Raw genomic sequence first — 14,784 nt, 5'->3', positions numbered from 1 at the left:
CGATAATCTAGCGTTTATTTGAAAACGATTCATAAATAGGCCGAAAAATTACAACGTTTTTGTGTATTCCAGAATATTCCAGTAAATGCTGTTGATCACGGAATCTTTATTATTTTCCTGAAACTTTCAAGAAAACGAGGGCTTTTCAAAATGCTATAAAACGGAAATGAACCGATTAAAAAAAACAATCCGTTTCGACAATGTTGACTGCAAACAAGTCATTGATAAGCGACGGGCAGATTAGACACATAGCCATAATTTAAGACATAGATTATGCGTTCACAATGCTATCATTGAAGTGGGTGCTGGCATTCAACCATGTTTTACCATGTTCACCAGTGGCATCCAAAGTGTTAAGAGTTCTGAGCGGATAAAGCGTGTTGTAGCAGCCAGCAAAAATTCTGCCTTCAAGACTGAATGATTAAAGGATTAGAATTCTGCATCCGACGATGAGAAACTGCTTTTCTTAATTTTTTCGACACATTTACATTTATTTTATTTGGAAATATTGACATTTTTTGTTTGTATAGTGACGCGTTTCCGGTCCCACATACTTTGTAGCTACAGGCGACGTGTGAATGAGGTGGCCCTAAATAGGGAAGCGGAACGTTATTTACGAAGGAAATGTACGACACAGCGCATTGATTTTGATTTCATCGAACGCCGTACACAATAAGACTCCCTCAAATTCATTTCGGTGTCTCGTCAGTGGCTGGTGCGCTAATATTCGATGGTTCCCCGATCGGATAAGTGTTTGGACACCCCTTCCAGTTTGCTATAGTGGGAGCGTCCAAGTACAGCTGATCGAGTCGAGTGGGACACTGAGTGATCAATTATTCCAAACTGAGCTGTTTGTGGATCATTCGGGTTCTTCTTGTCGTGCGTGACGGCAAAGCCATATAAAGTTCTCAGCCCTTTTATTTTCTTCGTTTATTTTTTCTACTTTGAGTTTAAACGAAGAGGATATTTTTAACTTGAGTCCTGCTGGAGATCCATTGAGCGACACAAGGCCCCTGACTCACATCCCAGCCTCTCGCGTATCGATATCATCTGATCGGAGTCATGGGAGACACTAGTGAACAACGCAGTAAACCGCCGAGTTTACCACCTCGATGTTCCTGTGGGTTCTGGGGGTAAGATGTTACCTTTTGTGTTGAGAATATGAATCGAAAAGGTAGCGTTAAGTGGGTGTAATGTGCTAAAGGGTGAGTCCAAACCCATTGTTGTTGTGTTGTGCTGCAGGCCGGGTGGGGGTTGGGAAGTTAATAACACCGTTTAGCTTGAAAACCAACGAGTTTCCCCCATAATGTTTCTGCTAAACCAGTCGAGGAACAATTCCGATTTACTCTTTGATATATTTATGGCTCATGTGGTATCTTATTTTCCTAAAATTTGCAGTTCAGGAGATGACGTAAACAAGTTAGCTAGAATGATTTATTGTCAGCAGGTTCCCTTTTTAAATGTGCCCTATACCCTTTGATCGCGTCGAAATAAGTACACGATTACACCGTTTATTCTCATTCTGTATCAATGAACCGAATTCCGTTTGGTCTCCCAAGTTTTACCTACTTTTATGTCATTATGCAAATCTGATACATTATTTCTTGTCGACTACTAAATGTATTTTACACACACCGGAACACCGGATGTGATTCACTGATGTCTAACTACATTTGACAAGCAAATAATCTCTGAAATGTATACTCTGACTCTACAGTCTTTCGTAGTTTTATATTTCAATTCGGTGTTATAGCCTAGAAAAACCAGGCCACTGTCACACCTGTCAATGTCAGGTGACATAAATGACAGTGTTTATGGCCCTGCCTTAGAATAACACCTGGCCGGAGGCTTCTGGCTATAATCCACTATTCTCCTGCCAACCCGTGCAAAGTATTTTTTTTAGTATTCCTCTCTGGCTATTGAGCTGTGAATGGGAATGCCCAATCCTATGTGGGTATGATTGGAATGCCTTAAACTGTATACAGCTGTGCACTATTATGCTAGTTAAAGGACAATTTGGTGGACATTTGCTGGGCTCTTGTAAATAACCCCTGGTGAAATTAGATCTATAGCAAATAGCCCATGGAAGACTGTTTGATATATGAGTCTAGGGCTAATTCATTATCTGACTGGCCTAGCCTATTTGTATATTTAACCAACATAATAATTTGGCCAACATTTTAGGTTGAACGTTTCATTGGGCCAGCATAAGAAGGCCTACAAAACTCTATGCTTCTTGGGCAGTTGCTGCGAGGTTCTAGGGCTAGTTATCTAGTTATATACAAGAGGTACAGAGCTATCATCTGTTATTAGTTTGACATAAGCATGGTTTCTGAGCTGACTCTTAGGTGGCGATGCCATTACTTGCCTAAAGACAAGAATCTGCTGGTCCCCGAGGATTTTTTCTATTTTGAGAGACTGGCCTAGACCACTCTAAAAATCCTGCAATTAGTTTACCCAATTTAAACCTGAAAATGTAGACCTGTCCACCTGCATTGGACACATACCTCCTGCAAGCACAATGGTATGAATACCCTATGGAGTTCCAGCCTCTCCGGTATTGACAGAGCTCACAGCATAATGTATTGTGTCCTCCTATTAAAGTGAGTGTGGAAGAGAGATCCAGAACGAGAGTGACCAACCTACATGTGGAAACGTGAAGTCATTGAGTAAAGCAGGAGAACATATTTGTGGTTGATGGGCTAAGATGAGTTTGCTTTGTAAAGCGATGCAAGTTGATATTAATTCACTATGCTAGTTGGTTGTATAACGTGTTTGTAGCGTAGTATTGAGCCAGGACACGGACTCCTCATAGATTATTTGGGCTCAGGACGGTCATCAGATGTGGCATAATACTGGTAAAAGACAAATGTTAACCAAAGTGTTAACCAAATTACACTTAAATAAGCACTGTGATCATCTGACTGACTGGTAGCCATGACTTGATCTAGCTGCCTATTCCATTCAGCGCCCCCAACTTCACAGCAAGAGATAAGAGAGATAACAGTGCCTTGTTACTCATCCCTTGTGGTGAAATAATCTTGTTTTTATTACTACCATATGCTCCTTCCTTTAAGCTACTTTTTAACACCGCCCCCCACTTGTGTTTGGCTTCCCCCGGCCTTCTCCAGCATGACTTTCTGTCATCTGTCACCCAGCCATCCACTTGTTTCCTCTCTCACTCCCCGGTAGCTATAGCAACCTCGGAGGCCTGGCAGCTTTGCTACAAAAAAATAAATGGGTCAGCAGGATGAAATATTATGAGAAGGTTTAACAAGAATCATTGTTGTTGGTGACAATTTTTCTAACAAAATAGAAAGGGGCAGATTGCACTTAGCTCATGACCGTATTCACACGGTGGCCAATTTTTGCTCTTATGTCATGCTCAGGTTGGGATTCCTTTCCCCACCTGTGGGAACAGGGTGAAGAGGAACCCCACCCTGAGCATGGCATGAGAGCAAAATGGCCGCCGTGTGACTATGGAAACTTAGTCAATAAAGGGAACTTGAACTTGAACTTGTCAATAGAGCGGATTTGCTTGGTCTCCTGATGCATTCTCTCCTTCCAGTTTCTCAAGGAGTTTTTTTTTATATTATTTTATTTTTTTTACTATGTTGCTTTCTCCTCAGGTCCAGTAAAACTATGAACCTCTGCTCCAAATGTTTTGCCGGTAAGTCTTCAATCACTGGAAGCCTCTTATTTTTTTTTATCACAAAAGACATAACAACCAACGGTTAAAGGGGACAGTTCTCCCAAAATAAATTATCGAATACATTTTTCTTCTTACCTGGAGTGTTTTGGTGTGAATTGCCTAGTTTTGGAGATATCTGCCATATAGATCTCTGCCATCACTCCAATACAATGGAGCTGAATGGCACTCGACTTGACAGCGCCAAAAAATATATTTGAAAAACTCATGACCCGGTTACTCAAGATAATCCAGACCTTGTTGTGAGCAGTTTCATGTAGGAACTATTTTCTACCAAAGTACACTATTATGGGGGTGTACTGTAGTTCGGTAAAGTTGAGTTTTTCTAAAAAAAAAATTAAGCTTTGAGCGCCACAAGCTGAGTGCCATTCAGCTCCATTGTATTGGGAGTGATGGCAGATATCTCTACGGCAGATACCCGCTAAAACTATCTGGATGGATACTCTGGGTAAGGGGGAATATGTTTATTTAATTTTTTTTTATTTGGGGTGAACTGGCCTTTTTAACATTATAAAGACTGAATGGACAAATGGGACGCCTGGATGGATTACAAGAAAAACAAATGGCAAAAAGAATCATCTTTATCAGTTATCCATTGGCTGTACAGGAAGCCAAATCATTTTGTTTTGCATCACAAGGTTCTACTGGACCTGCTCCAAATGAGTCTCATGGATTTTACTTCTGCGTTATTTCTAACAACTTATTTATATTAAAGTTATTAAGAAAATCACACACATTAGAGCATGTTTGCAAGGATAGTATCTTCAATCAAAGCCTGTGATGGGTTGTGCTGGAACTCTGGTGGTGGTCATGGAAACCAGTGAACCTGGCACACCTCCCCGAGTCTAGCATCGCAGACACAGCAGCAGTGTTTGGAATAGATTCAATACACAAGAGTACAGAGACTGTAGAAATGGGTTGTGCGTGGAGGAGATACCTCCGGCCCCGTAGACTTCAGGATGGAAGAAAAGGTCTGAAGCACTTAAGACTTTGTGAAAGAGGGTGGATGTGAAGATCATGTAGGATCAGGCTGGTAAATGGTGTCGTCACAATTCTTTCTCGCTCTTAACTTTATCCCTTGCTGTCCTATTTCTACCTCTGCCTCCAAACTTTCTTAAAACTTAGACATCCAAGAAAAGCAGCCAGATGAAGACTGCACCTCCAAGCCTATCCCAACCACTGGGACTAGCCAATCACCTGTCTTCAGTAGCGAGACGAGTAGCGGTAGCCAGTCACTATCATCACCTCCCCCTAGCTCTGAGCAGCCGTCAACTGAAGACCCTCTCCCCACGTTTCCTACGAGCACACAGGAAGGTAAGCGATCATGACTTCACATCTTAATACTGTGCCATTTTTTTAGGAAGTAATTTAATAGCCTTTCCACCATCCCAAGTAACCATTTGTCACTTGGGATTTTCAAATGAAATTTAGGCTCAAGACCAAGTACTTTGAACATGACTTTGTCCTTGATCTCAATTCTTTAATTATTCATCTCAAACCGCATGCATTTTCTGTAAATAAACAGATGTGGTGCTGAGCCTCTCCCTTTTTCGTAGGATGCAACCCCACATACAGTAGTGTACAATCTACCGCATAGATTGAGAAGGCTTTAAGATTGGATTACAGTCTTAATGCTACAGCTCTTGCTGGGCTATGGTAGCGTGCTGCTATGTGTATCTCAGGGGCGGTGCAGTGGTTCAGTTCCCTGGTGTTGGCACCACACCATTCTGTCTGGCCCAGATAACTTTCATTACATGCCGATGTAGTCTGCCTGGCTCTTTTTAAAGGTCACATATTGTGAAAAACTCACTTTTTTCACTGCTTGTACTGGTGGGTCTCTGATGGGCCTACTAAAACACAAATGAGACAAGCCAGCCAAATTCCTATGGACTGCCTAGGTCAGAAAACATGTGAACGACAACCATTCTGATTTTTTTGCCTTTATTTAACCACGTTTGTCCCATTGAGATCCAGGAACTCTTTTACAAGTGAGACCTGGCCAAGAATAGTAGCAACACAGAGTTTCAAAATAAACACAGACATTACAGATAGAGTTAACATTACAAAATGATCAGATAAAACTAGTGCTGTCAGGCGATTAAACAAATTAATCTAATTAGGATTTGTAATTAATTAATCGCATTTTAATCGCATAACCATTTTATGCCTGATATTCTATATTCTATAATCATATTTCAAATAGCATGTGTCCGGATGGCAGAATTCAGTACTGTATCTACAAAACCTTCTGTTTAATCATCTTCCATCTATTAATTTGCTTAGATTTTTCAGGTCTGGTCAATTTGAGCATGGTGTTATTCACAGTCAAAGATTAAAAAAAATTATTGATATTCTCATTTGGTTCATTACAATTTACTCAAGCCTAGTAACAGACACAGTATTTCTGACACTGAGAATACATTCCCTGACATCCATAGATGTCCCTAGAATCAGATACCAAGAACATGCAAATGGACCATATTAAAAAAAAAAAGGTCTGTAAATGTGTATTCTACGTTCTTATGGAATGAATAAGATACAAAAAAATATATATATTGTATTTTTTGAGTACATTTTCATAACGTGATAATTTGCTGTGTAATTAATTAATCTAATTAACGCGATAAACTGACAGCCCTAGATAAAACATTTGCACACAGAAAACCTGGTTACAATAGGCTTCACCATGGCCTTAAAGTGCCACTTGCAGGTTAAACCCTACTCTTCAATTATGGGTAGTTTACATCATTGGTATCTATTTTCATTATTTATTTTTTTCCATTTGACGCCGGAAATTCCACTCAGAAAGGGTTAAAATGTCTACGCACGAATAACATGTATGGAGCCAATCAAAAAGCTTATCAGACGCTATCAGTGCCGTGACGTCACGGCAGGTAACATTCCCCTATTTCTGATCCACTACAATGGAGTTTGACGAGTGCAGAAAGCTATTTCCTTGATCCAAATGGACGCCTTACAAGACGCAAATGGGTTTAATCGTCGGAGAGACTTTGATGGACCAGCTACAACTGCATTTTTGGTTGAAACAAGGTAGTTATAAGGTTTTTAATGTCGTGGGCGTAGTGGGCAAGGCGCTCGCCACGAATGCGGAGACGCTGGGCTCGCCTGTTCGAGCCCAGCGCTCCACATTGCTTTCAGTTTAGCTGGTCGTTCATACTAATACACATTGGCCGTATTAGGGGGTGGGAAACTGATGGGTGGGGATCGGGCGTTGTGGACAGCGACTCCTACAGGTCGGTTTGTGCGCCTGCGCAGTAGAATCAGAAAGTGTCAGGGGCAGCGTGAGCCTCCCACGCGTTACTCCTCGCCACTGAGAGATCGAGCTGCGCAGGTGAAAAGATGCGACTGCTGTTAACTCAAGTACCGGAGGGGACTTGTGCTATGTATGACTTAGTCCACATTGCAGCCGGCTTGTGGGAGGCAAGAAACAGCGTTTGTGACAGGGGAGGGTTGAATTGGATGATACGAAATTGGGATGGGAGAAAATATAGAAAATGGGAGAAAAAGTGGATAAAAAAAAAAAGGTTTTTAATGTCGTAAAAAAAATAACTACATTTACCACTAGGCAGCCTGTTGTTCAGTACGGAGCCGCTATTGGTCTGTTAGGCTGTCGCCTTATGCCTGATCCCCGTCCGCGTCATAGTACCAAGCTGGCTATATGGCTCTGGCTAACGTTACCCCGCTAACGTTAGCATTATGTCTACTGTCGTGAACCATTTTAAATCGGGGCATGTAGAAGAGTTTGGGGAACGAGTAAAATGTGCAGGTCCTCTTCTCAGACCTGTGGGGCAAAGCACTGCACGCATCATGCCGGCTAGCAAGCTACACGTCACGGCATGTTGATACGATAGTAGCCCCTTTCATGACTGTGATGCACTCGGTCACGAAAGGGGCTACCACGATAGCTAACTAACGTTACAAGCTCAAACACCTTATAACTGACTGTCGTGTCCATAAATTCCCTGGCAGAATACTTTGTTTGTGAGGACAAAGGTATACAAAGAGGAGAGAACCATTTTAAATCGGGGCATGTTAGGAGTTTCGGGAATGCTGGCTAGCAAGCAAGCTAACTTAGCTACTAACGTTATATACACAATATGTACAACGACACAATGATTTACATTATTACAAATATGGTAACGTGGTTGTGGCTTTTACAAATGGTGGTTAGCTTTAGAGATAAATGGCTATGATCACGGAGCACTAGTGTTAGGTGAAACAGATAGCCACAGATTCCTCGTCTAGTAATAACAAGAAGGCTCTGCTTCCTGCCACTACCTGCCTGTGATTCTCAGGCCCCTGCTGCCCTGTACCTGCTGTGACGTCATCATTAAGATGACACACGCACGTTATGAACCATGGATTAAAATATCCACGTGCGTGGTGGTTGTGGTTGGGTCGACAAAATGTTTGATAAAAACGCTAAAACTGGGTCAATTTCGATACGGCGTTGTGCAGGTCGCGAGTGAACTTTTTTTTGTCTTGACGCTACACAAATTGATGGATATTTATCGGCTACTGCCATCGGCACATTCGAGCTTATCGGCCGATACCGATACCCAACCGATACATCGGTGCACCCCTAACAAAAATACAACATGCAAGTATTTTGTATTTTTGTATTTATTGGTTTAAAATACAGAGACAGTGCATATTAAGGAACATTTTACTGTAAATATGCCAGTTTAGCCAAGTTGGCTAATTTTCAACTGTAGTCTCTGGGGCAGGTGACATGAGCACAACAATAATTAAAACATAGTACAATAATTAAAACACAGTAGGAATCAATATAGGTTACAATACACTAAAATACATACAAATAAATACATTAAAATACAACCCCTCAGTTAAAAAACATAGTACAACAAGTGGGCCTTTAAATACATTCAGGGTTACCAAGCTTTGAAATGTAAGATCAGACTAAAGATTGTACTAAGCAGTAGGTGCGGAAAACCTAAAAGCTTTCTTTCCCATTTGTGTTCGGGAACAACAAAGTGCAGAAAGTCCTTCGAACGGCTTTGCCTCCCCCTACGAATTCAAGTGGGGATCACAGACAATGCGTGGTTCTTGACTCGTGTATGTGAAAAACGTGTGTGTATAAAATGGCGGCTTGCTTGTGTTTTTGGCAACAAGTAAAGCATGCAATTGCTGGCTTTTACCTCATATTTGATCTGCAACGCCTAGTTTGACAGTTTGATCTGAATTTCGTGAGCCAGGCCCACCGGAGTTCACGTGCAGTTCTGGAGAACGGAGTTTGGGAGTTGCAGCTCATTTGCATTTAAAACTACAGAAACAGGACTGAAACAGAGGGGTATAGAGGCTGCTAGAATGAGAACAGGACTGAAACAGAGGGGTATAGAGGCTGCTAGAATGAGAACAGGACTGAAACAGTGGTATAGAGGCTGCTAGAATGAGAACAGGACTGAAACAGTGGTATAGAGGCTGCTAGAATGAGAACAGGACTGAAACAGGGGTATAGAGGCTGCTAGAATGAGAACAGGACTGAAACGGGGGTATAGAGGCTGCTAGAATGAGAACAGGACTGAAACAGAGGGGTATAGAGGCTGCTAGAATTAGAACAGGACTGAAACAGAGGGGTATAGAGGCTGCTAGAATTAGAACAGGACTGAAACAGAGGGGTATAGAGGCTGCTAGAATGAGAACCGGACTGAAACAGAGGTATAGAGGCTGCTAGAATGAGAACAGGACTGAAACAGAGAGGTATAGAGGCTGCTAGAATGAGAACAGGACTGAAACAGAGGGGTATAGAGGCTGCTAGAATGAGAACAGGACTGAAACGGGGGTATAGAGGCTGCTAGAATGAGAACAGGACTGAAACAGAGGGGTATAGAGGCTGCTAGAATGAGAACAGGACTGAAACAGAGGGGTATAGAGGCTGCTAGAATGAGAACAGGACTGAAACGGGGGTATAGAGGCTGCTAGAATGAGAACAGGACTGAAACGGGGGTATAGAGGCTGCTAGAATGAGAACAGGACTGAAACAGAGGGGTATAGAGGCTGCTAGAATGAAAACAGGACTGAAACAGAGGGGTATAGAGGCTGCTAGAATGAGAACAGGACTGAAACAGAGAGGTATAGAGGCTGCTAGAATGCATAGTCTGAGTGGTATTTTCAGCCAAAAACATGTTTTGGGGACCTTCAAGACCTTAATTAACTTGTTGAAAAGGAATATAATATTTAATATGCCTTTTTTAAATAAATTATTCCATGTGAATGTTTAGTGGAACTTGGCAATTGGCAATGTCATAATGTAGTTGGCCTATGCCCTATTCAAACCTTATATGCAAATACTTAAACATGATATTATTTTTTGTTTTACTCTGCTGTTATTGAAACCTTTGTTGTTTGGTTCATTGTAAGTGATACATTTCCGTCAATATGCTTGATCTAAATATTGTTTGCTTTCCTCCCACAGGAGCATCATGCACAGAAACGGCCCAGGGCACACTCTGCACACCCACAAAACGGCCCCGTGAATCAGGTACAGCCCACTTTCCCGTTCCTGCGAAGTACCTCTTGTGTGATCTGTCCCACTTTGAATCTCGTGTGACCTTGGTTTCCGTTCAGCCTCGGGGCAAGACAGTGAGGTGACGCCAGAGAAACGGGCACGGACGGAGGAGGAGGAGAAGGAGGAGTCGGGGAGCGAGGAGCCCCGCGGAGGGCCCAAGCAGAAGAACCGTCGGCGTTGCTACCGCTGCCAAACCAAACTAGAGCTGGTACAGCAGGAACTGGGCTCCTGCCGCTGTGGTCAGTATCATTGGAATGAGGGTTTGACCAATGTGGTTTATTTCTTTTTTTTTCAGGACGGATAGATTATTTGTAATTTGTGAAACTGGTCATATGAGATCACCATTTTCGCTCTAGCATTCAAATTGAGCCCATTAGAGCCCATGAAAGATTGTAATGATAACGGGACGATATTACCAATATTTAGATTAGATTAAAATGTATTGTCATTAGACAGCACAAGTACAGTACAATGAAAAGAAGTTTGGCATCCAACCAGAGTGCAAATATAAAGGTAAAGTGCCCGGTATATCGGCAAACTGATGTATCAGTCAAACCTTAACAGTCCTTTTGGCTTTCATTGGATGTCACAACTCCAGACTCCTACAGTCATGGAAAACCTTGAGAAGACATGGAATAGGAAAATAGTGTTTTCCCAGTTGGGTAAAAGTTATGAAGAATTGTAACGTGTCCATAAAGTTTCAGAAACGTCATGTAAATCTTGTTTTTACCAAATGATGCAGGTCAAGCTGGGCTGTTGGTAGATCTCAATCTTTTGATGGAATAATGACTCGAACACTATGAATAATATATTTGCTGATTACTTGATTGTCGTACCTGGCCAAAATAAAGCCTGGGACATTCAACATCAGATATTCAACATTACATCAGACACTATGGCATTACGCCATTTCCCATCCCAAGTGATGACTAATCTTGTTATATATTGGCCTACTGGCCAGGCTTGACTGTCTGCCAGACTCTGTTCAATCTTCTCAAAGTTAAAAGAATATGCCCATATTGCAGTCTTTGCAATATGGATATTGCATGAGTTCAATCGTCCTGGGGATGGAAAATGTGAAAGTGCCACCCGTCCCTAAGGTCTATTCATCCTCTCGTCCTAAACACGTGTGTTATTTTTTTTTTGTCTCCTAGGCTACGTATTTTGCATGTTACACCGTCTACCTGAGCAGCACGACTGTCTATTTGACCATCTGGGCCGTGGCCGTGAGGAGGCCGTCCTCAAGATGGTGAAGCTGGACCGCAAGGTGGGTCGCTCCTGCCAACGCATCGGAGAAGAGTGCTCCTGAGTGCCCCCCCCCGCGTGTCGCCAACCATCCGGAGAAAGAAACGGCGCTTACAAGAAGAAGGAACAGGGGAACAAGAGGGAAATGATGAGGGGTGGAAATGGGGGTGAATGGAGGGAGGGAGAAGGGAGCATGGTTATAATAGCCTGCATTTGCCCTACAATTCTGAATCCGAGCTTGACACACTCCCGAGTCCTGTTTTAAGTCTTGATTCCTGCATAGGATATTGTTTGGACCCTACTCTGGACACAAAGCCACTCTGGGGAGGGGGGTTGACTGGGTACCTGCGGAGCCACCTTCAGTATCGCATGTTCACACAGCCTTAACTCACACAGTCTTCAATAAGGACTCTTTAAAGAAGGATCGGTTTAGTTGCGTCACAGTCTGCAATATCTCACCATGTTTTCCTCCTTCTCACCTCGTTTTCACTATGAAAGAAACGACTGCTATTCGACTCAACTGGCTCTTTCCTGGATCCTTGGTTGTCAGCTGCCCCCCCCCCCCCCTCTCTCTCTCACTTTGCGAGAGGAAATAGTCCTGTCCTCCTGTGACCACTCCTCAGGTTGTCAGTAAAGGACAGGATATCAGCCATTAACCCTGCCCTGTGTGTGTGTCCCCCTCCCGTCACCCAACAGTTTGACCCATGCATGGCATTATTGGGGTATGTGTGAACGTGTGTGTTTGGTTATGCGTGGTGGAAGGATCCTGTCTTCTGATTCATATACCCCCCTCATTAGATCAGTTTTACCACTGGACCAGGATGGACAAGTCTTTTGAGGACGGTACAACCAACCCTGCCTCTGCTGATCTGGCATCAGAGGCTAAAGAAATGGACAAGAGTTATACAGACAAAACCTCGTATTTTTCTGCCCGCCCCCCTATTTGAGTGGTACTGTTGCTCTTCATTCGTAAAGGGGAATGCCACTGAATTACAGTATTTAAATGCCCCCCCCCCCCCCCCAATGTACTAGGGCAACTTAATTTATATTGGTGACCATTTGCTAGTCTCGCATAGACTGAAACGAGAAGGAAGTTTGTCCTGCCCCCTAATCTGTGACACCAGAGTGAGGCTGACATGGAAAATGTGGGGAAATAACAGAGCATCCAGGGTGATTATGATTTAAAGCAGTTGGTAATACAAAAAATATTATTTACCGTTTTTAAAGAGTATATAGTCCCCCCCCCCCCCCCACTCACAGTCTATGGGGCAGCTCCACACCTCACAGCTTGATGATGTCTTATAGACTCATACAGACCTTGCGGTTCTCTGGTTTTCAACTTCTAAGCGTGGGTGCTTTCTGCTGGATCTGCTGGGTGACACAATGGAACTGGTTCGGGCGCCAGTTCTTCAGCATTCTTTTAATCAACCGGTTCGCTTCCCGGCCGGGAGCCAGTTGGCCCCCGCGACGAAGTCTTGGCTAAGAAAACATTAACAATGACAAATCCACGTGGTACCGCTGAGTATGACTGTTTGGCCAAACTAGCGTTTACGTGCCATTCTGGACACATTCTGCTATCCTCAGGCTGGAGGACAAAATCAGTGCATGTTATAATCTACATTTTTTTTTTTTCAAACCTTTTATTTAAGCCTCGGCAGATCATTGAGGGTAGTCCTCGTTTACACTAGCGTGGAGTATACCCAAATTACGTAATATAATAATGTTATAAGCCATTTATTTAGGGCTGGCCGCGATTTACTTGAGTACCTGAATTGGGACGGTACCCGAGATCATGTTGGCGTGCAGCTACAGTGTTCTGTAGTGAAACGCACGGGCCAGCGTGTCCCTCGACAACTTGGACCAGTCCTGGTAGCTTCGAGGCCCACGAGGTGGGTTGCTTCCAACATTCTAACATCTCTTTGACTACAAAATATACTTTTTTATTTCCAATGTGACAGATAATCAAAATGCATTATTATATCTAAATGACTGGTTTTATGATTTGTGTAGGCATATTATTGTTGCTTTATGCACAGTGTTGACATACACACATCGTCGTGTTTGACATTCTGAAATGGATTAGGTTTCATTCAAGGAATTGATTCTGAAATGCATCTAATTACTTGGATTTGTGGAAAAAAAATTCTGCCATATGTGGCGATTTGGATACAAATTAAGTTAAACATTTCCGAAAACTGGATTCCTCTTAAAAAGAAATCCAACACATCCTTTTCATTTTGATAAAATGGAGCACTTTGCATAGAACTGAGACAAAAGAAAATGCATAATATGTTTTAAATTACTTTTGTGACAACAAGCCACACAATAATTCAAGAGGGGTGAATACTTTTTTGAGCAACTGTATGTACACTTGGTCTTCTTTTTTTTTTATACCCTTAGCCACAGTGGTTGTTTTTAATACAGCTCACTCCACCCTAACGGGTCTTTTGTTTTCTCACACAATGGGAGACATCCATCGTCAGGTTGTATTAACAAATGCACCCACTTGGTCTCCTTCACAAACAGTAATTGGACCTGTTCCCTTGCCACAGGAATAATGTGAATTGGTAAATTGAGTGGTATGCCCCTTTTTTGGTACCTTTTCTGTCTCGCCACCTTCCTCTTTTCTTAACTACCTACACAATGAAACTCCTTGGACTTTGTGCTGAGCATACTGTTATATTCCGTATCTCTTCCTTCTCCCGCTAATGTCGCACTACTCCTCGACTATGCTGATCTCTGCGCCTCATTCATTCTTCTTTCACTCCCCTGCCCTCTTGTGAGAACAGAACAAGTTTTTTTTTAAGATACTGTGGCTGGTTGTTTTTGTTTTGATATTTTGAAACCTGTTTTTATTTTTGAGTGCTAATGAGAAATGGAAGAAATTAATATCTTTCGGTGTCCTAAAGAAATGTTTATTTAACCATATATTGGTTTGAGTTACTTACACCCTTAGCATAGTTGCATATTTAGTTAATGTATAAAAAAAACATAATTCTGTCCGATTTTCTTTTTAATTTTACCGTGTTCCATTTTCTGCTGAGAAAGAATAAACTGGATTAGAGGATGTGTATTTTTCTTTTTTCCTGGTTGATCTTTTTTAATACTTTAATGAATGGTGTCCCCTACTATGGGCTGTTCGCTAAAACACATCAGTTACACCCAAACACATGCCAGTTACACCCAACTTTAAGACAGAGTCCCCAAAATGGCCTATCTAATATGACTATGTTCCTCTATCTGATTGACTCTGAAAGCTAAAACACACCAGTGGCGGTCC

General features: G+C 42.3%; 2 protein-coding genes across 2 annotated transcripts in view; both read left to right on the top strand.

The window, feature by feature from the left end:
- LOC311228354 (phospholipase B1, membrane-associated-like) overlaps window positions 1-14,784 on the top strand; it is a gene marked incomplete at both ends in the record, with an annotated part of 540,482 nt that overhangs the window by 442,728 nt on the left and 82,970 nt on the right. The gene's annotated exons all lie outside the window — the stretch shown is intronic.
- zfand3 (zinc finger, AN1-type domain 3) lies at window positions 683-14,573 on the top strand. Its single transcript, XM_084314873.1, has 6 exons — window positions 683-1,133; window positions 3,630-3,670; window positions 4,835-5,023; window positions 10,167-10,232; window positions 10,319-10,498; window positions 11,414-14,573. The coding sequence occupies exons 1-6, from the start codon at window positions 1,063-1,065 to the stop codon at window positions 11,566-11,568; spliced, it is 702 nt and encodes a 233-aa protein (XP_084170999.1). The 5' UTR covers window positions 683-1,062; the 3' UTR covers window positions 11,569-14,573.

Source organism: Notolepis coatsorum, assembly GCF_963971535.1.
Source record: "Notolepis coatsorum genome assembly, chromosome: 5".
NCBI lineage: Eukaryota > Metazoa > Chordata > Actinopteri > Aulopiformes > Paralepididae > Notolepis > Notolepis coatsorum.
This window is presented reverse-complemented; position numbering and strand designations above follow the sequence as displayed.